Genomic DNA, 24449 nt, shown 5'->3' on the forward strand with positions numbered 1-24449 from the left:
ATTCAATCTTCATTATATTTGTGGTTGTCTCTCTGTGATGTTTAAATACCAACTCTGGTTTTGAACATTAAATTATCCTGTCTAATGAATTATCAACTTGTAGTTTGGTTCTGTAGCATGTTGAATTGTAAACTGCATATGCATGTGGTAAAAGATGCTTCCTCTAAAAATTTCTTAAATCTTAAAAAACTACAATGGAACCCTTCCACAATTTGAACACTTGTTTTGAAAACTTTGTGGTTTTAAGTAATTTGCACACAATCTTCTTATTAACTAAAATATATAAAAGATACGATAGATTTTATAAATATATAGATATTTTAGATTTTATTGGGATTTTGATAGATATTCATCTAAAAATAAATATTTAAAACATGTTTTGACTTATGATAAGATATAATGTTTTTATTAATTTAGGATTATTTTGGAAAATTTAAATACATTAATTTCTTTAGTAAAATTATTTTATTTTGGTAAATCAGTTTTAAAATTCACAATGTAAATTTAATTTTTTTATGATTTATTAATATATTACAATATTAATTTTTTAGATCAAAATTATTTGAATATCATTATCTAAAAGATGTAAACATATATATATATATATATATATATGTTATTGTTGCTTAACTATGAGCTCTTCTAAATGTATAACAATTCCATTTCTTTCTACTACATGCCTTACACGTTTTAATTACTTTTTTATACATTAATTGTCTGATTAAACTTTGTGGTGTTTTTTACTTGCTATTTCTTTGCATATTTTTGTAGATGCATCACTAAAAGTATGAAATAACTATCTTTTTGTTTAATATCTTCTTCTTTCATAGGAAGCGTGTGAGCTCTATATAAACTTTTGTATGTAGTAATAAGATATTATTAAGTAATCTATTTATAAAGTTTAAATTGCAAGCATGTTTAAATAATAGCCTTAAGTCTTAGAAACAATATGTAATGAATTAGTTGTTTAAATGCATTGATTATTAGTTATATTTAGATTCATAGAAAAAGTGGATGCATCCTTATTTATAACAAATTATTATTTGAAAGTACTTGGATTCATCTCTAACAATTGAGATGGTTTTAGAAAAGACCAAATTCAATTGGATGTGATAAAAAATTGGTGATATATATATATATATATATATATATATATATATATTTTTATACAAAAATTACACACCTTAGTTGTATAATATGTGTAATTTTTTATTGTAAGTAGAAGATTTGGCAATTCACAAACCTTACTTTAAATGTTCTCTATAGATTTGATAATATCTAAAAAAACTATGGCCAATGTTAGCAATCAAAAATACAAGTATTATCCAAAGTTTTATAAAGAAACTTCAAAAGTACTCTATTGTATGTAAATTATATTTCTAAAATCTTATGTTATGCTAGCTTTAGAATAGCATTTATTTTAAAAAAAAACTACGGTTCTACTATTCATTTTTAATAAGATACAAGAAATAATTATAGACTTGCTTTAAATGCACAAACAATTGTGATCATGTTTTCTTTAATTTTTCATTGTAACCACTAATATTGAATATCTTTTTATCATACATCAATAAAGAATATAGATTTTATGTAAAATTTTAAGTATGGTTATATTTTCTTGATTACAAAAGAATATTAGCAAATGCAAAGACAATAATGCTTCCATTTGCATCAATACTTGTTGCAATTAAGAATTTTTAAATATTTTTTTATTGAAAATTATGTTATTAAGTTCAACTAAAGTAAAAAATTGAAGTAGTGTGAACCTAATTGATGCTATTGCAATTGAAGGATTCTCTAAATGATTACTTTTAATTGTTGCTTTTGTCGATATTCAAATAGATTCCTATGTTGTAATTAATTTTTTTGGTTTATTATTACAAATACAATAGTTTCACAAATAATTAATCTTTACTACTACAAATATTTTTATAAACATTTGTCCAAAATCTCTAAGGTTTCATATATTTTTCTTATTCTTTATAATTTTTATACATACAATTAATGTTTATATATATATATGAGAGAAGATTAGAAAATAAAGGAAATATTCAATTTTAAATCATATTTATACAAATCAATTTGAATGTTGGAGCATACAAAGACAAAACTTTTGATAATAGATTGTAGATAGATATAAAAGTCGAAATTGTAATAAAAATTTGATATAAACATGGAATAGCATATTTGGTGATTGTGTATCCAAATGCCAACTTTTTTTCTAAAATAAACCAAAGAATAAATTTTTAATAAGATTAATATTATTATATGAAAAAAAATATGATTGTATAGTTGATATTTTGAAGTCAAATTTCTTAAAAAAATACATAAAATTAAAGTTTTGTATTCAAAATTACATCAGGATCAGTACATAAAAATAAAAATAAAATCTAAAACACTAAATTCAAAGATTTTGATTTTTGTATTATTAATTTATAATTAATAAAAATTTAATAATTTTTTTAGAATTTTAGAATTTTAAATAATTTTTACTAGAAATAATAATATACAAATATGTTTTTATTAAAACGTATTTATATGATAGATAATTATTAATTTGATAATATATGTGGTGCATAAGTTTGGTGGCTCATGAATTAGAGAAAAATCAAATCAAGAATATCTAATAGTTAGTCATATTGTTTACTAAAAAAATCTATTTATATTAGAATATATCTACCATTTAAAAATAAAAATGTTAAAATTAAAATATATCATATTTTACACTTGTAGAAAATTCTAGTTTATTTATTGTATTGTTAGTTTTTCTAACAATATTGTTAGAATATAGGCCTACAAATTCTTATATTATTTACTTGGATTCAACCACATTTGATCAAAAAATCACTCCTGCAATTCCTGGTCGTGGGGCTCAAATCCCAGGCAAGACTCCAAATGCTGGACATACCCAGTAACAGTGTTATTCAATACAAAGAAGATCGCCATTGAAATCCACGGGTAGGAATTCATTGCCCTGCTTCCTTGTTTATATGATACTACTGGTGAAAGCAAAGCTACTTTGAAACAGCAGAATTCTTCTCATAAAGAGGAAGATGTATTCGTAACCTAGATAGTGTTTTGTAACTTCAGGTGGCTTTGTTTCAAAGTCGAAACATTTCAATTGCGGATCTTGCCGCTCCATCCTCTTCAACATGTATAGTTATGGGTTCTGGGTACAATGTTCACACTGCGCATTCTCCCACAGTATTCCATTAAAGTCCTCTCACCAAGCTCTGATGTTTTTTTTTTTTTTTTTTATTTTGTTTTTTTTTTTCTTCTCCAGATAGATTGCCTCCTGTCCTGGTCCTCGTCAATCACGCTCAGCTCATCGCCAACGCATTTTTAGTTTCTGAGAAGGTCCGGATTGTGAGTATCCGCTCGGTCAGACGTCTGTGCGCGACCACAACCTTCTATGAGAACACGCCTCAACTCTGCATGATCTTTTGTCTGGGATGGTCATGATCTTCCCCAGGCGGTCTTGAAGGTCATCTACTTCGGCATGCCACTTTCTAGTAGTTTCTTCAAATGCAGTTTTGTTTGGTCTCTGCAACGTCTTCATCCGAATCTTTGCTTACCAATTTGATCCAGCTTAGATCGTATTGCGGCAACCACACCTACATAGAAACCAATCATCTTAAAACCAGATGGTTTGAATGAAGGTGATCGACATCTGAAGGCTCAACCGCGTGATTGCAAGTCCCTTAAGACATTGCATTGAAGCTTTCTGAGTTCAACCAAATGTCCACTGGTTTTGAATCCGTTCACATGGCTTTGAAAAGAATAAGGAGCAACCTTGGCCTCCAACAGGCTGCGACCATTACCATGTTTTCTAATTCTAGAAGCTGTCGTAGCTAAGTTGTTCACATAAGAATGTTCACACAAAAAACTTTGCAAATATGCTTTCTTGTCTCATTTATTTGAAGAATTTGATTAATTTTTATATTTTAATGATATTTTGGTTTTTTAAAAAATATACTTGTAGCAGAATCAATATTTCTATTTATTTCTACAACATTATAAAATCTAAATAATGTAATATAAATATTATCTAAACAATAACGTTTTCACTAAATTTTATTGAAAGAAATATAATTCAAGTTATAAGTACCAAAGGGCTTTGTATCTACAAATCTTCAATTCTATATTACATTAGTGGAAAAAATCATGTTAGTCAACAAATGCTTTTATTTCATAGTACAACACAAGATGTTAAAAGAAAATAATTTGTCAAGAGAATATTATTTAAAAAATTTGTAACCTAATTTTTATTTAGTGGATTAGCTCCTATTACTATTTTTAATTAAGAATCTATATTTTTTTCTAAAGACATCAATTCAAAAAAAATTAATAGAAAATTCTAATATTTAGAAAATATTTTATTTTTTAATTATTTAATACCATTAAGTTACTATAACTTTATGATGTATTGTATGCACATTATGAATTGTAATGATTTGATACAAATTAAAATTAAAAATTGACATTAGATTTAACTTATATAATTTGAAAGACATATATACATGTATATTTAGTTTAAGTAAAAATTGAGAAGAATTTAAATTGAATTCTATAAAAAATATATATATAAATCTTAAATAAATTATACCACCAATTACTAAAAAAAGAAATTTATGAATAAGACTTATTCTTCTTTTTAAATCATTTAGTTGCAACTATTCTTCTTTTAGCATCTTCTTTAAGATGTTGTTAACTACAATAATATAATTCTTTATTGTAATATCATATACAAATTATATATGTCTAAGTATTTTTTAGTAATGATTTTTTATTTCATATCACTTTTATATGTATATATTCATTAAAAAATAAGTAATCAAACATTTGATTGCACACAAATGACAAAATTTGTTCATAAGATGTCTGTTCCTTCAAAAGGTTAAAATTAATTATATTTGCTAATTTAATATTTTTTTTAAAAAGTAAAATTTTCATCTTTAATTTATTTTTTATTAATATCATCTTTGTATTTTTGTCTTCATTTAAATCATCTCATTTAAGATCAATTTTATCTTTATTATTTTGTTTTTGGTTAATTTATCTTTTCTAAACAACTTTGTTAGCACAATTGTATATTCAATCCATCTCCACTTTATTGTTGTTGTAGAGCAAAGTGGAAATTACTTTCTACCAATTTTATAGTATCCAAAAATATTTAGGATAAGTTTGGCGCCAAAGTTTTAGCTTATAGGATCATTAAGAAGCCAATTGATTATAAAGAGGAAGAAGAGGGGAGGGGATCAAGGAACAACATCTAACCAAGCAAATAGACAATTTTAGATTTTTTTTTTTGAAAATACTCTTCATTTTTATAAAAATATTTTCTTGCAAAGATAGTTATGTGTATATATATATATATATACATATATATAAGCAATGAAATAAAAATATGTAATAAATAAGCAAAAAATGTGGTATAAATATATATAAAAGTAAGTCAGGCTTTTATTTTTTGTGAGAAATAAAAGACTTGTAATTTTTTTTTATTAGTGACTTCAATTTTTAATTTAAAGATTCACTACTATTGACATAGTAACATCTTGATATATTGTTACACAAATAACAATACTTAAAAGACTATTTTATACAAAGAAAGAAAGAAAAGGTATGATGTGAATCAACCTCAAACTAATTGAGAAAGTAGTTAAATTCAAAATAATATTATTCCTTAAGAAGAAAAAAATACCTTAATAATAAATGTAAGATATTATTTGAAGAATTTTCAAAATATTCTTTTGAAAGGAGTTTGTAAAGTATAAGTCTTTGATATTTTTTATTATTAAATACTAAAATATGATTTAATCCTTGATTTAATCTTTATACAAACCTTTGATATTAAAAAAATCAAAAAATAAATGCAATATTTTATGACGTTATTAAATTTTTTTTTAATAATTATTGAATAATTTTTTTATTTTTAAGCCAATTTTCTGCATCTTTAATTTTAGCCAATGCTAAAATAATATTTTTATTTAACTACCTACAAATAAAGATGTACATATTCTAATGAAAAAAATGAAATCATTCTTTGTAGATTTTTTATTTTTTATTTTTTATTTTTTAAAATTTATTCTTAGCATTGATATCATATATAAATTTTAAACTATGTATGTATTGACATTGTTGGATTCAACTAATAATCACTTGCGGTAGTTATTTCTATGTTAAACAATATGTATTTGCTCCTACCTTATAATGTATACAACTAGCATTTTTTTTAAATTAATATCCATATGCCTTTCTTATCTTTAAAGACTAATGCATCTTTATGATTATCTTATTAACTTCAAATAGAATGTCCTTAGTCTTGGCTTTAGTCTTTTAAATAAAATACAATCTTGTTATCTAAAAACTTTATAATGAGTAAGGAGTTACAAATCTAATTGATAATTTGATTAGATTTTTTTTTTTTTTTTTTTTTTTTTTTTTATTCAATCTTGATGAAGAGAGATGCTACAATTTGTAGTTAAATATATATAAATTAATTACTATATTTATATATGTAATAATTACTTCCACTAAGATTGTCATGATAAAGAAATTTACTGCCTTCATTGTTTGATTTTTTTAATATCAAAGGTTTGTGTAATGATTAAATCAAGGATTAAACCATATTTTAGTATTTAATAATGAAAAATATCAAAGACTTATACTTTACAAACTCCTTTCAAAAGAACATTTTGGAATTTCTTCAAATACTATCTTACATTTATTATTAAGGTATTTTTTTCTTCTTAAGGAATAGTATTGTTTTTAATTTAACTACTATCTCAATTAGTTTGAAGTTGATTCATATCATACCTTTTCTTTCTTTCTTTGTATAAAATAGTCTTTTTAGTATTGTTATTTGTTAGCAAAAGCTTATAAGAAAGTCAAGAATTTACAATGTATATAGCTTAATTTATTTTAACATAATTTGAATTCAGAGTATAAAGTATATTCCACAAGTCTATAATGGCAATATAATATTTGAGTTTCAATAAGTAAGAGATATAAAGTTGGTTACAAACTTCATAGATAGAATGGATAATTGATTTGATAGTTGCTCAAATCTTCTATATAATCTTTGATTGAGAATTATGATTCTTTAATTGATAATATAATTAAAGAGTGATAGAGATTTTATTGAAGTTGTCAATAGAAGAGTTCTCCACTATATAATCTTAGATATTTTCAACTTAGTAGGGCTATATGCTATGTATATTATATTACCTTAGAATACTTGCAATAAAGATTTTGTTATTATATCACAAATATTAAGTAACAACAAATAAATATTTTCATTGTAGGCTTGCCATTGCATTTTTTGCCATTGCAAAATATTTTAAGAAATAAAATATATTATATTTCTACTTTTAATAGCTTAATTATCTAGTTGAAAAATTAATTAGAATAAAAGTTCAATGAGGGAATAAAATAACAAAGTTCTTTAGTATATAGAATGTGAATTCTTAAAAAAAATTAGATCTCTTATAAACTTGTTGTGTACTAAAATCCTTAATAGTTAAAAATAGAAATAATATAACATACATTAAAGAAAGAACAATATTGTAGTATTTTGTGTTTTTAAATAAATTGAAAGTTATTTTTTTTATAATATGTCTCTTTATTCATAATAGGCACAATAGTCTTTGTCAATATCATTATATTTATTTTATATCATTCTAAGCTTTTAAAGAGAGTAGAGTGTACATCCTATATTATACTCAAAAAATAGTAAGTACTACTTTTAAATTGATAATGAACTTTGGCTAATATAAAAATAACCAATAAAAAAATTTAATATTTTTATGAACCTTTTTCAATTCTGAAAAAATATTACCCATAATTCTATAAGATAGCATATTATTAACTTATACAAACATGGTATACCATCAATGAAATCTTAAATCTATTTAAAACTTAATAAAAAAAATAAAAATCATTTATCAAGATCTAAAAGGATATTATAGAACTGAAAAGATCCATTTAAAAATTTCTTTTTATTTTAGTTTCTTTCAATTATCTTTATATTTTATAATTTTATAAAAATAGATGGATTGTTAAATACTTATAAACATTGACTTTGTAAATCAATTCTTAACTTGTTCATCTTTTCTATACATATATATGTATATAGTAAATAAAATTTAAAAAAACATGATCTTTTTTATTATAATAATTCTTACTACGGTTTGTTAAATTAAATCAAATCATAAATTAAAGTTCCTAGTAGTAATTTTTATCTTATATACTTTTAGTAGAAGTTTAATAAAAAAATATTTCAAGATTATGTTTCAATTTTCTAACAATGTACAGCTTAATTGAAAACAAAAATGTGTTGTATGAATTATTTGAAATTTTTAGTATTATATTTTAAGGTATCTTTTATAAGCCAAATTAATTGTAACTAAAATTTCAAATAAAATTAATAATTAAAAAAACATACTTTAATAATTACAAATAAATAATGTACTTATAGTAATATTTTTAATTTTAATTCATTATCTAAATAGTTTATAGGTTTTGTTATTAATTTTTTACTAATTTTATTTCTATAATTTATAAGAGTGATATTAAAATAATTCAAATGAGATTTTACATACAAATGTTCAAAAATTCCACCATTAAAAATTCAAACTAATAGATTTTTTTTTTTTATTTATTATTTCTCTATTTACAACAAATAATATTATGAATGTTAAATCTTAAGTACAACCATGGTATCAAAACTTTTATGAAAATATTCACTTAATTTTTTTTTAAAGCATAAATATTAATATTATAAAATATATTAAATTTTTTGTACCAAGTAATCAATCTTTAAAACCAATAAAAAAATCTCATCATAAATACAACACTAATTGATTGAAATAAATAAAAAAATCTAATAAAAAATATTTTGAAATAATATTATATCACTATTATTCTTTATTTGGAAAAGATATAAATGCCATTTTTTTGAAAAAGAGCCATAGTTAATATACATATTTATTTATATACTAGTAGAAACTCATGCCATTGGCTACAAAAAAAGTGGCCAACAACAAATATTTGTTAGCTTATTTATTTTTTGGAAGCTTCTAAATTCTATGCCCAATAATCTTATAGTACTACTCTTAGCAACTTGTAGCTACAACATGCAAATTTTGATCTTTGATTAATCAAAAGTTGACTTATTGCTTTACTTTTGTTTTACTTTTGATGAAAGAAATATAATATGTAACCAATTAAAGGTGGTTTTTGTCTCATTTGATTTAGCCTATTGTTTTATTCCTTTGAGTTGTTTTATATAAGAGATTAGATGAGCCTATGTCATTGTCACAAAAAGTGTGACTCAAATGAAGCATTTTTTAAGCCAAATAACATTTTTCAAATATAAATATAATATAATAAAAATAGAAAGAAATAAAATACACAATGGAGCTTTCAACTATGAAGTAGGATAGGTAAATTTGTCCCTTTGTCATAGATAGTATGCAAAAAAAAGAAGTTAATTTTGTTCAATGAACTACTTGTGAAAATTTTGAAAAAGCATCAAATTACATTAAAAAATCATAAAAATATGTTAAGACATTCAAAGATGTATTAAATTCAATAAATAAAAAAATTTAAATACAAAATATAAAAATAAATTATTAATATTTATTTATTTAATTTAAAAAAAAATCAATGTAAAATTTAAATTATTATTTTTAAGCAGAAGAATTTGATAGAATGGGAAGAAGTGCATCAAAAGAGTGCTACATAAAGTTGACTACCGAAAAAAACAGGTTGTTGTAGATTCAAACCAATGTGCTTCACCAATTGTCTTTGGATTTTTTTTTTATTATTATAGCAAATGCAACATGGATTAGAATCTGCTTTTTTAAAAAAATAAATAGAAGTTCTTTTATTATAGAAGTTAATATAATCCACAAAATAAACACCAAGTTTTTAGCAAATTTTCCTCCAAGAATTCTTACTTCAAGAACTTGATCTATAAGAGCATCTCCAACGCGTAGGGTCTAATCTAAGGTCTATTGGTAATTTTCTACGCCACGAAGTTGAAATAGAACGGTTCTATATAGAACGGTTCTATATAGAACCCCGTACAATACACATGCGCGCTACCGTCTATCGTTCAAATTAAACTGCAATGATCCCGAGCATTCGAGACTGGTTTGATCGCACCCGACGTAAAAATCTGCTTGACGATGACTTGGAGGAGTCCAGAATGTTGTTCAGTCTCAAACAGAAGACACCTGACGAGCCTGATCACGGAGGTTCTTGTCCAGGTCGAGCGGCCAACACTGACCGTGACTTTGAAGAAGGATATAGAAGAATATTTCAAGATTATTTTGCTGATCATCCAATTTACTCTTCAAAGTTGTTCAAGCGACGTTTTTGTATGCGCCGTGAGCTATATCTTAGAATCATGAATGGCATTAAGGCTCAAGATCCTTGGTTCGAACAAAAAACCGATGCACTTGGAAAGAAAGGTCTCTACCCGCTCCAAAAAGTGGTTGCTGCAATTCGATTGCTTGCCTATGGATGTAGCTATGATATAATTGGCGATTATATTCGAATCAGTGAGTCTTAAGCGAGCGATTGTCTGTAGCATTTCTGTGCGACAGTTGAAGCACACTTCGGCCCAGAGTATTTACGCTCGCCGACAGAGGAAGATTTGAAGCAAATTCTCACAGAAAACGGTGCACACGAATTCCCTAGGATGATTGGCTCCATCGATTGCTATAATTGGAAATCGAAAAACTACCCGAAAGCCTGACATGGCTCATATAGAGGGATCAAAGGAATGTCGATTGTGCTCGAAGCTGCCGTTTTTCATGACCTTTGGTTTTGGCACGCTTTCTTTGGCATGCCCAGTCGCATGAACGACATCAACGTTCTTCAGCGGTCCCCATTGCTGCATTCTATTATCACAGGCAAGATGCCATCAGTCAATTACGTGGTCAACGGAAGTCCATACTCCATGCCCTATTGGTTAGCTGATGGAATCTATCCAAACTGGCCGATTTTCATGAAATCCATTCCCTATACTCAAGGAGCCGTAAGGAAACATTTTGCAATGGTGCAAGAAGCGTGCCGTAAAGATGTCGAACAAGCTTTCGGTGTCTTACAAAAGCGATTTGCCATTGTTAGGAACTCAGCCCGTAGTTGGTATCAAGAGAAACTGTCCTCAATCATGAGGGCCTGCATTATATTACACAACATGATTGTTGAAGATGAAAGGTACTCTCCGGATTTTGCCTCAGACCAAGAGTTTGAGACAGGCGAGATTCGTCCGGTTCGCCGATGCCGTTGCCATCGAAGGATAGTGCAACCAATTGAGATCTATCGTACTGCCATTGAAGATCTGCCCGCATAGTTTCTTGCCATCAAGGTGGCTCGTATGCAAACAATTCATGATCACGCAAATGGCAAAGGGCTAAAAATCATTTAGACGTCATCACATCTGGCAAAAGGCTGGAAATGAACAATAGGAAATCTCATTTTTGATGTATTAGTTTGGATAAATTCCCATTTCTTGGGCTTGCTGTTTTAATTTTTTTCAACTCAATTTTTCGTTTCACGTCATGAAACTAGCGGGCAATATCATCTAATGCTATCAGATCTACCGAGAAAAGAGCCAACCTATTCTGTGCTTCAATCAAATCGTTTAGACGTCGTGCTTCAACCACGTAAGAGCGCTGAATACCAGCTAACTCGTCATCTTCATCCACGTTCTTTCGAACGATCTCTTTAGCCTTTTTGGTTCCCATAGGACGCTTCAATGGAGTAGGTTGACCCTCATCTGAAGATAAATCCACAACATCTTTGTCTGGCCGCATGTGTTTGGAACGATTAGCCTTGACAGTCAGTCCATGTTCAAACTTTGGAACGTGCTTTCAATGGTATTTTCAGATCTGGCGGAATTTAAAGGAAGATTTCTCAATCTTGACATAAATTTCAAGGGCCTCTTCAATATAATAGTCTTCTTGCTGTCCCGATTTTGGATCCGCCAATGACATGGCGAAATGTCCTGTAAATTTCCAGCAAGACGATTGAATTTCTTTCCAGCGGTTGCACAGTGCATCAGAGGTTCGTTTGGAATCAGGAACGAATACCTGGAACTGCTACAACACACGGTAGTAGAATTTGGAGCTCTTCTGGTCAACACCTACTATAGGATCATGACTCACATGGACCACTGAGCGGGCAAGGAACATGTCCTCATCGGAGCTCCAGCTGTTCCCGCGTCCAATGGCATTTATCGATGCAGCATTGCAGACAGGAAGAACAATATCGAAGTATGAAACTACAGTTCGCAAAAAAAATAAACTACTCTATTCTACCCCTACGAGAATTGAACCCCAGCCCCGACACTCATGCAACTCCGTAGACCTTTGAATAGCCAGCGGTCTATTTCCTTCAAAAATAGAACGGTCTATCGAATAGATAGCTTTTAGAACTACATTGGGGAACTCCGTGGCGGGTCTATATAGAATAGACCTCGGAATAGCCCAGCGTTGGAGATGCTCTGTCATATAATTATTAATTTGGTTCTATTGCAAAGTCCGTGGCAAGGAGCAATATTTCTTAGTAGCATCACTAAAATATTAATCTCAAGACAAAGCCTTGATTTGGCCATTCCGGATGGATTAAGGGACTTAATGAATTTGAGTGTATAAACATTATTGTTGTTGATACTATCTTTGGCAATAACTTCATCAGCACTTAAATATTCTTGTTCTTCTTTAGAAAATATGGTTATAATCTTTTCATTAATATCCTCTACATCATCATTCTATGCAAATAAAATGATCCTATCTCTTAAGAAGGTATCATTTGCTACACCATTGTCGTGTTATAATACAACTATATAATAAAAATATGAATAAAAATGATATTATGATTTTTATTCTATTGTCTTGGTTTAAAAATAATTCTAAAAATTTAAGCAAGGCTTTTATGAAAGCCTCTTAGTTATTTTTTTATTTTAATATCTAATAGATTAAAGTTTGGTTAACAAATATATCTTCTAGATTATAAAAAAATATTCTAGTACCTCAAAAAGGCCATAAATTGATAAAAATGAAATAGATTAGATAAATATTTAGTATAGAAAATTCTAGAATAAAGTTAAAGATAGGTTTGTGCTAAAAAATCCTTAGGAAAGGTTGGATTGATACTTGAGAGATGACAATTTGTAGATCAGGATCAAAATCAAACATCTAGCCACTAAAGCGATTGCTTAGGACAAAGTAGGAGAGATTTTTTGAAATTAGAGAGTTGGATTAGAAAATTGGCTTAAAACTCGTTCCAAAGTTGTAAAGCTTGTTTCATAAGTTTTGAGATGACTTTGCAATTGTTGTGCAAATTCAAGGTTTATATTGGTGACTTTGGATTTATGCAATAAAATTAAAGCTAGTACTATCAATTGGTTTGTAAGATGCATATGATATCTATAGTTCAAATTTTGTTAATATGTAGTTAAATAGGTGTACTAATAATGAATAAAATTTAGTATTATTCTAATAGTGCAATTAGAAGATATTTAGTTATTAGTACAAGAAGGTACTAGAAGTTAATAGTTTAGGATTGGATAGGATTTTTGTAATATTTGAAGATCTAATTATTGGAAAAAAGAGAAATTTGGCATGGTTTTAGAAGACTAATATGTCAAGGTATATACTAATTTAGAGTTAAATTTAAAAATTGAAGATTAAAAAATAGTTGCTCAAACTTCATTATCAACCTTCAAATAGGCGGTAAAGGAATACCTTTGTAATTATTTTGCATTTATTTTATAATTTGTACATTCGATTAGATTGAAATTTTTTAAGTATATAGAAGATATATTATTTAACTAATATGTAAAATTTTATGTCAATTAGATAATTAGATTAGGAATTATAATTAATTGGTGCTTACTACCTAGAGTTAGGATTTGGAAAAAAAATTAGAAATTAAAAAGAAATACAAATAACAAGACAATTAGGATTTGTATTTGCTTGAGGTAATTAAAAAGCTTGTTTTTGACTACTTTGCATTGGCCTTAAATTCTTTTATATTAGAATTCAAATTTCTTATTTTTTAATGGTTAAAACCTATTACGAATTTTTAGATAATTACAACATATGACTTCACCTTCCATAGCCATGTATCCAATATATTTTCAAATAATAAGACATATAATATAACACCGTCTTTTGCTAGCCTTGGATAAACAACATCCACTAAAGATATTAATTGCTGATCAAAAATCATGAGATTGAGAATCATAACTATATTATCAAATAATAAGTTTATACCATTTTTAATTTAGCAAGTAGAAAATAGAAATATTAGTAAATAATAATATAACCATAAAGAATTCAAATGCACCACCATTTGCATATACAATATGTGTGTGCATTCTATACTTGAAGAAGCTAATTAACAAACTTTATATCTCCTTGAACTGCTTCTGAATTCAACTTCATATTTTCTTTTAATGTATGGATTTTTATTTGAGGCCAAAGTATTGAACATCAAAAAGATGGTACTATAGTTTCCTCTTGAGTTTCTTTTACAATCACTAATAATATGTGGAAAAAATCTCCATCAAAAACTATTGTAGCTCCTCCAAATAAGCAACCACTATTTTCAATGTTTTTAAAAGAATGATCAACTTCTTTAAGACAATAATAATATTGTATTAGAAGTTCATGTCAAATAATAAGTAAAATTTAACAAATAAACTTAACATGGTCAAAATTCTTAGTAATTGAATAAAAAGAATCTTTATTATAATCTAGTAGAATCTTAAACGTAGGATGGACAATTCTTCTTCCATTAAGTAGCAATGTAGCAATTCCTAATGATGCAATATTTATGACAATTTTTTGCATCAATCAAACTTTAGTTTCCAAAATATTATAAACAAATGTCTTATCAATTTTTTTAGGTCTGTTAAGAAAAACATGCATCTATGTTCTTCTATTATAAAAGCCACAATATTATATATATTTTTTGTTTAAGATTCAATTATGGAATCAATAGCTCCAAATTTGCTTCTAATTGTTGAATGTCTTATGTTCTTTTTTGAGGAATAAATTGAATTCTATTAAATATTGCATTTCAATTCTTTCTTGGTAATAGCATTGGAAAAAACTTCGCAAGCATTTTGTTTGAGTCTTGTAAAATCTTATCTAATAAAAAAAATCTAAAATCCTTAATCTATTCCTCTGTTGGATTGCTAATACCATGTTTTTTGTGCAAATGGGCATTGAAATCATTTAAGATGCTTTCCAAAAATCTTTTTTATAGATTTAATGGATTTAACAAATTAATGTATAGTAGCAAAATAATAAACAATATCTTTAATTAAGATCTAGTTTATATTCTTGATGCCTCTTCTAAATATTGTTGCCACTCTTTATCATCTTTAAGCAATCCTAAAGTGATACATATATTTTTAAATATTGGATAAAAAATTCCATGAATAATCTTTAAGTGATCAAATAATTATAGACCTTTAACATAAATTAATAGAAGCTTCAAATTATATCTTTCTTTCATTGTTGGATTTATAAAATATTACCGTACAATAGTAAATCTATACTTTTTAACATCCACGTCCTTCTTGTCTTGCACCAAATAAAATATTATAAAAACTACTAGTATATATATTGTCTTGCCATTGCTATTACTGCACTTGTCTCAAAAAATAAAATTAATATTGTCTTTTATCTTTCAGCACGTTTTAAAATTGCAATTACCTTGTCATTTTGATTATATATTATTTGATGCATTATTGGAAGATAAACGGCCAAATAAATAATACCTTGTATTTCTTTAAGGATTTGCATGCCAAAAAGTTTCTAAAAAATCTCTAAAACTCTAATGTATCTTACATCCAAATGTTATTTGGTATCATCTTATTAGTTTTCAAATTGCATTATAATGCGATTATAGCCCTTATAGATGTTCTTATAGATATACTTAAAAATACAAATAGATGCACATACTTCAATATTAATATGACAATTATACTTCTAAGATAATTTTGAACAAAATGAAACAACATCTCTATTGTCAATAACCATTCATCAAACTTCAAATATTCTTCTATCATTTCTTCATAGATATTGAGGATATCCATCAACACCTATTGTTGTTTTATCCATAAATATCTTTAAATATTTCTTTGTATAATGGCCATCTTCCAGGTAAGATACTTGAGGATTTTGCATTCCACATGGATCATGTACTATGCATTGTAGAATAACTTCAAATAGCTTTTGGTTATTGTCTTTATCTAGGAATTTTATAGAAACCATATAATTTACATTTCCAACGTATCTAATCTTACTTTTTTATCTAAAAAATTTAAGATGTGCATATGAGATAGACTTCTCTTTTGAAACTTAATAGTATAAATATGTGCAACAACATGACTAAAGGCAATTTCTTTTTTTTATATATTTCCTAATTGTATGTCTCTTGAGCTCAAATACATGAATAACCAAATTTAGCCAATAACCTGTTTTTTGTCTTTGAAGTATTTTATTTTGGATTTTAGACCATCTTGGATTTATTGTCATTGTCACAAAAATATCAAGAAGTTGATAAAATCTTATAATTACTATAGAATCTTGAAGTATTTCTATCATATGTCTTACACTTTTAATATATAATAGAAGCAAGATCTTACATTCTAAAATATTTAATTCATATTTTTCTTCTTTAAATCCAAATATATATTAAGATTGCTCAAAGAAACAAGTGATGGCTTTTATTTATTACATGAATCTTTCTTTGTTTTCATCAAAAACTTCATGTTTTATAGAATGCATAATTTCTTTTATAATTCAATAAAGATATTTTATAATTCATTACAAACTAATTATTATATTAAAAAAATAAAAGAGTGCAGTTTAATTAGAGTGTTTTATAGTTTGTCAAGAATTAATTATTTTATTAAGTAAATAGTAAACTACAAAGATGGCGTGCCTCTCTCTGCTTATTCTATGATTGCATCTAGCATAGATACTCCATTCATTGATGTGGTTAAATTCCATTCAATGATATTTTTTTATAACAATATTATATTATAATTATTTATAGTATGTAAAAATTAACTAAAATAGATATTATATTTATAAATATTGATGTACTTTAAAGTGGTTAGTAAGTTAATTTAAAGGCACTTGATGTAAGAAAATTTATTTTGAGGTTTACATATGTTGATTATAATTTTAAAATATATAAGATTTAGATATTTAATATAAAATTTAAAGAGAAGATTGGGATTCAAAGATGAAGATCCAAATCTCTAAGAAACTTATTTGGAGGGATGAAAGTAAGATATGGATGGATGAAGGCTAAAAGTAAAGATCTTCATCCATATTGGTCAAATGCCATGTCCAATAGGCATTCAGCAAGCTATCTGTAACTATAATAAGGGTTTTGACAACTTCAAAAGAAGCATTTTGAGAATCTAAAGTAAGGATTGTAAGATTTAGGATTTGGAGTACAATTTGTATATAAATTTTAGAAGATTTGAAGTTAAGGTGATGAAGTTATAATTGTTTGAAATTAAGATGTCTTTTTAAGATATATTGTTGCTATTTTGAAAATACAAGGAATTTTATGATAGTTTTTGGAGATTGAAAGATGTAATTGCAAAGGTGATTTTAAGATCTATATTTTTTATAAAGTATTTTTGCACTTAGAATTTGTGTAAAGAAGTTATAGAGCGTTGAAGATAGTACATGTAGTTTGAAGGCAATAAACAAGTTGTTTTGTTGATAGTAATGATTGGAGCCATATCTTAAGTTTTCAGATGAATTTCTAGCTCAAAACTTTTAAAAGTATGTGTTATAAGGTTAAGAAGCTATATATTAAAGTTTTAAGATATTTAAATAATTAATTTATGAGATATGAAGAAAATTGTGAATGGGTGTATATAAGCAAGAATTTGAAGTTACTATTAGGGTGTCAAGGACAAGAACTCGATGAAAGCTAAAGAGTAAGTGAGACTTTTCTCAAAGAAATAGGACAAAATAGAAATATGTATATTAAGAAAGAAACTGGAATGGCTATTGCCAAAATACAAGAAAACTAGAGACCCTTGAAACTAGACTAGAAGCAAGAAAGGAGTTGACAAGAGTGAAGAGGGCTTCACTCTTGCCTCTATATATACTATCTAACTAGAAGCCACGTGGCGATGTTCTATAAGACCTCCAATATATGTTGAATTTTTAGGCCACATGCCTTTGCTTGCAAGGCAAGTTTTCTATGGATGGACCACGTAGTTAGCTTGTTCTTTAAGCTTCCAACATGTGTGGCACATGGCTAACTTATTGACCAAGTTTCTAGCCTAAAAGTCAACTATAGACTCCTATAAAGTCAAAGCAGCGTCTATAAAGCTTCTAAGAAGCTTCTCTAGAAGATATTACATAATTAACCTACTTTTATCTATTTTTACATACTTTGATGTATTCATATAGGTAATTATATGTATGTCCGTGACATTACCTCCCCTTCTAGGGACGAGTTCCACGAGGAGCGGTGATTATATATTGAGAAAATCTAATATGCGACGAATTCTATTTGCTACATACTCTAATCTTTGTTCTCTTCGAAGATAGTTGATGGGTCCTCTTAGCCATCGATAGTGTCCCATTCCAGGGCGAGAAGACCACCCTGTTATTTGATCACTGTTGAGGCCTTCATAACTTCCTTCAAATAATACATTTGAAACACCATCAGGAGTCGTTCCTATCTCCAATAATATCACCAAACATCGAGAATCTCTTCCAAGGTCGTGATACCAAACGCGTTGTATCTCACCATCTATTCGAGGAAGAACATGTCGTTCTTGAGGGTCTTCATCTCGGTTGCGTCGTCTTGAAGGTTGTGACAATCGCAATGTCTCATCCGGTAAGTCAGCAAACGAAGGTTCTTGAGTTGAATCCGCTGGTTGTTGGCTCTCCATCTAATAAGCGTCACAAAATGCAAAGAAGTTACAAACAAGGATAGGAAATTGAATGTTATCTTGCCTCAATCTTGTCTCTTTTATAAGAGAGATTTTCATCTTGGTTTCGATGGATGTCGTTGATGAAAAACTTTGACTTTAGCTGATGCATTTGCTAGATTCCTGGATGGCTCCCATGTGCGCTCACTAATATCATATCCGCGCCAATGAACAAGATATTCCAGCTTATTTCGGCGCCGCCTTGAGTCTAATATCTCTTCTACCTCAAATTCTTCATTATTATCTACTTCTATAGGAGGCGGTGGCATTTGTCTTCTTCCTTGTATATCCACTGTCTTATATGGTTCAAGAAGAGATACGTGGAATACAGGATGGATCTTCATTGACTCCGGTAGATGTAACCGATATGCAACTGGGTTGATCTGTTCAGAAACAGAAAAGGGGCCAAGCCTACGATAGTCCAACTTGTCACAAGGTCGAGTAGTCTTGATATTGCGACGAAGTAGCCATATCTTATCACCCACGTTGATTTGTGGTTGCTCCTTACGATATAGATCTGCGTTTATCTTTTGTCGTTCTTGAGCTTCCTTCAATTGTGTCTTCATTATTGCATGTAACTCTGACAACCGATTTGCCATATCTTCTGCTGCAGGATTATCAACTTTTGAAAAATCAAAAGTATCAAGTCGTGGATGATAGCCATAATTGGCAAAGAAAGGTGTTTGTTGCGTGGAAGAATGTACCGTATTATTATAAGCAAACTCTGCCAATGGCAGAAGGGTTGTCCAATCATCTTGTTGGTAGTTGATAGTACACCTTAAATATTGCTCCAAGACTTGGTTTATGCGCTCTGTTTGTCCATCAGTTTGAGGATGGAAAGCCGAAGATAGCTTTATGTCCACTTTTAAAATCTTGAAAAGGGTCCTCCAAAATCTTGACACAAATTGAGTTCCCCTATCCGATATGATATCTTTAGGTAATCCATGATAGCGATAGATATTATCAATGAAAAGCTTAGCTGTTTCTTCACCTGTGATAGATTTTGTACATGGCACAAAATGTGCCATCTTGGTGAAACGATCTACTATCACAAATATAGAATCATAAGATCTTGAGCTTGGAAGATCTGTGATGAAATCCATAGAAACAGAAGACCATGGTTGTTCTGGTATAGGTAATGGCTGAAGAAGTCCGTAAGGTCGATGACGAGGAATTTTTGATCTTGAACAAATATCACATGATTGTACAAAGTCTTTCACTGACTTCCACATTTGTGGCCACCAAAAATCTCTTGATATGAGTTCCAAAGTCTTATTATATCCAAAGTGTCCTGCTGCTGGAAAGTCATGACGTGCTTGAAGAACACGTAAACGTGCTTCTCCTTTTGGAACATATAGGCGTCCTTCAAAATATAATAGATTATTCTTGAACTCAAACTTAGAAGGATCATGAGACTTGGAAGAATTATTCTCGATATCATAAACAAGAGGGTCTGAGGACATACTGGACTGGATTTGCTTGAGAAAAGTTGAATCAACAGTCAATGTTGATTTCATTGCTCGGAGATGAAATTGCTCCGGTTTCAAGAGGACCGTTCTTTGTTGCTCAAAAGCTGCATCTCCTTCTTTTGGTGCAAAATAAGAACGTCTAGATAGGGCATCGGATAAACCTTGTTGTTTTCCTGGCCGATAAGTGATAATGAACTCGAATCTTGACAAAGACATACTCCAACGAGCTTGACGACGATTCAACACGCGTGCTGACATGAAATACTCGAGGTTCTTGTGATCTGTATACACAGTGACTGGACTAGAAGCGCCTTCTAGATAATGACGCCATTCTTGAAAGGAATCCACGATCGCAAGAAGTTCTTTATCGTGGATCTCATAATTGATCTCGGCTGCTGAGAATTTTCTTGAATGAAAAGCTATTGGATGGAGTTTGTCATCTGTTCCCATTTGTGATAAAACTGCACCCAAGGCAAAATCTGATGCATCTGTTTCCATAAAAAATGCCTTGGAAAAGTCAACACGATATAAGACTGGTGCAGAGACAAACGATGTCTTCAAGGCTTCAAATGCTGCTTCCGCTTCTTGATTCCATTGAAATTTATCTTTACTAGTCAAGCGTGTAAGTGGAGCTGCAACTCGTGAGAAGTCTTTGATGAAGATCCGATAGTAATTGGCAAATCCCAAGAAACATTGGACATCTCTTACAGTTTTTGGAATCTTCCAATCCATGATTGTTTGGACTTTCTTAGAATCCATCATAAGACCATCATTTGAAATGATGTATCCTAAAAAGTCAACTTGAGTAGTGTGAAATACACACTTTTCTATCTTGGCGTACAATCCTGCATCTCTAAGTTTTTGTAATACTTGACGAACATGTATTTCATGTTCTTCAACATTCTTAGAATAAATCAGGATATCGTCTAGGTAGCAGACGACAAAATTGTCTAAGAATTCACGAAATACATCATTCATGAGATGTTGAAAAGCAGCTGGTGCATTCGTGAGTCCAAAAGGCATGACATTGTATTCAAAGTGTCCGTACCTGGTTCGAAACGCAGTCTTCCATTCATCTCCTTCTTTGATCCGTACTAGATTATATGCTCCTCTTAGATCTATTTTTGTATAGATCTTAGCTTGATTTAACTGGTCAAGGAGTCCTGATATCAAAGGTAATGGATACCTGTTCTTGATTGTGATCTTGTTGAGTCCTCGATAGTCAACACACATTCGTAAAGATCCATCTTTTTTCTTTACGAATAAAATTGGAGCTCCTACTGGAGATTTTGAATGGCGTATGAAATTCTTCGCTAAATTCTCGTCAATATATGTCTTGAGTTCAGCCAACTCATCTTGCGATAAACTGTAAATTGGTCCAAATGGTGGCTGAGTTCCTTCCTTGAGATCGATTGAACAATCGTATGGGCGATGCTCAGGAAGAATATCTGCATTCTTTTTCTCAAAAACGTCTTGATAATCCTGATATTGACTTGGAATGCCACTTGAAGTCTTTACGCTTTCAGAAATAGGTGCAGCATAAATAGCAAAAGTTGATCCTTCTTTTGCTGCGTGTATAAATGCTTTTCCACCTATAAGTGCGGGTTTTACTATACTAGACTCATGGTTTTTTACTTGATTAATAGAACTGTTACTAATGCTCCGAGGAAAATCAAGTTTACGAGAAATCCAATCTATTCGAGGATTATACTTTTCTAACCATGATAAGCCTAAAATTACTGGATTAGAGGGAGATCTAATTATATTAAAAATTACGCAACTACTATGACCATTTATTACTACATCTACAGGAAGTGTTTCGTGAGTTACATCTCCAGAAGACAACGGGCGACCATCTATGACTTCTACGTGTACAGATTTAGTTTTTTGTATTAATGATATTCTATGACATCTAGCAAATTCTTCATCTAAAAAACAAGCTGAGGCTCCTGAATCTATCAAGGCAGAGGCTTTGTAATTATTAGGTCCTAAACACACATCTATTATAAAACAAGGAGATGGTTCTGAGGAGAGGATAGGACCTTCATTAGAAGTTGTACAAGATTCCAGCCGCACGGTCCCTATTGTAGCTGGACGTACTCGTTTTCCGACATACTGTCTTCTTTGACAGCCGTACTCCTCATTTTGTAGTTACGTCGCTTCTTTGGACAATGTTGAGCAGTGTGCTTAGGTTCTCCACAATATAAGCACAATCCTTCTTGTCGACGACGAGACTTTTCTTGTTCAGTAAGAGGTTTGAAACGTACCGCATCAATTTGCATATCCTCTACTTCTGAAGGTATGTGTTGAGGAGACGTCGGTGTTGCCATTGAATTGTAGTAACGTTGAGGCCTACTTGTGCGACTCTCGGATCGAAATTCAAAAAGTCGATTGTCGCACTTCACAGCAAAGTCAATTGCTTGACTCAATGTTTGAGGATCAGGTAAATTAAGCATCAATTTCTTTACCTCATATTGTAATCCGTAGAGAAATTGACGCACAAGTGCGGCATCATCCCACTTGATATCAGTTGCAAGTTGTCGAAATTGCGAAGCATATAATGTTACTGATCGATTGCCTTGTCGCAAAATACGGATCTTGTTGGTTGCAACACGAATTGCATCATGTTCTCCAAACATGGATCGAAACTCTGCCAAAAAAGCCTCCAGATTATCCAATATTGGATCTCGTCGTTCAAGAAAAGATGAAAACCATGACAATGCTGAACCTGAAAGAAGTGTACCAATGAATCTAACTTGTGACCCTGGAGTTGGATAGCTCTGGGGTTGAAGTTCAATCACTAATTGGACCTGATTGATGAATCCTCGAAACTTGGATCTGGTACCATCAAACTTCTCGGGCAAGGCCACTCTCGGTTCTCTAACACTCGAAGGGTGTTCCATTCTGGGAGAAGGGACATGGTTTGGTGCAGATGTTGAAGCAGCCCCAATCATCTCTATATCTTCACTTCCTACCATTCTTGTTGCTCCTTGTGGTGGTAAATTGAGTTGATGCATCGCAAGCATTAACTCCCTCAATTGTTCTTGCATCTGTGCCATTGCACTCTTCATTTCAACAAGCTCTGCCATAGTAGCACTTAGAAAAGAGAAGATGTCTAATAACGCTCAAAACAAATAGAAGAGAGGAATTGATAACAAAGAAAATACTAAGAACAATATCAGTTTAAAAGAGGGTAATCCGCAACTTCTAATGCGCTTATGTCTTATCAAGAAAATGGGGTAATCCACTCTTAATCAAGAAAAGACAAAGCTCTGATATTGTAAGTGTACTCTTGTCAATCTGTCAAGGACAAGAACTCGATGAAAGCTAAAGAGTAAGTGAGACTTTTCTCAAAGAAATAGGACAAAATAGAAATATGTATATTAAGAAAGAAACTGGAATGGCTATTGCCAAAATACAAGAAAACTAGAGACCCTTGAAACTAGACTAGAAGCAAGAAAGGAGTTGACAAGAGTGAAGAGGGCTTCACTCTTGCCTCTATATATACTATCTAACTAGAAGCCACGTGGCGATGTTCTATAAGACCTCCAATATATGTTGAATTTCTAGGCCACATGCCTTTGCTTGCAAGGCAAGTTTTCTATGGATGGACCACGTAGTTAGCTTGTTCTTTAAGCTTCCAACATGTGTGGCACATGGCTAACTTATTGACCAAGTTTCTAGCCTAAAAGTCAACTATAGACTCCTATAAAGTCAAAGCAGCGTCTATAAAGCTTCTAAGAAGCTTCTCTAGAAGATATTACATAATTAACCTACTTTTATCTATTTTTACATACTTTGATGTATTCATATAGGTAATTATATGTATGTCCGTGACATAGGGTTTTGGCAATATCTCAAGATTTGTAACAAATTTGCAATTAAATTTTTTTATAGTAGTTGTTAAAAATATATCAATATTTCATAAAAAATTTGGATTTGATTGGATAGTCCGATCATGAGATATGAGTTGTTGAAAT

General features: G+C 29.6%; 1 protein-coding gene across 1 annotated transcript; it reads left to right on the plus strand.

The window, feature by feature from the left end:
* Positions 1-10792: 10792 nt before the first annotated feature.
* On the plus strand, positions 10793-11365 carry LOC112284686 (uncharacterized). The gene has a single exon (XM_024524778.1). The coding sequence runs from the start codon at positions 10793-10795 to the stop codon at positions 11363-11365; it is 573 nt and encodes a 190-aa protein (XP_024380546.1).
* Positions 11366-24449: the final 13084 nt, after the last annotated feature.

The sequence above is a fragment of the Physcomitrium patens genome, chromosome 1 (assembly GCF_059467195.1).
Source record: "Physcomitrium patens ecotype Gransden chromosome 1, ASM5946719v1, whole genome shotgun sequence".
NCBI lineage: Eukaryota > Viridiplantae > Streptophyta > Bryopsida > Funariales > Funariaceae > Physcomitrium > Physcomitrium patens.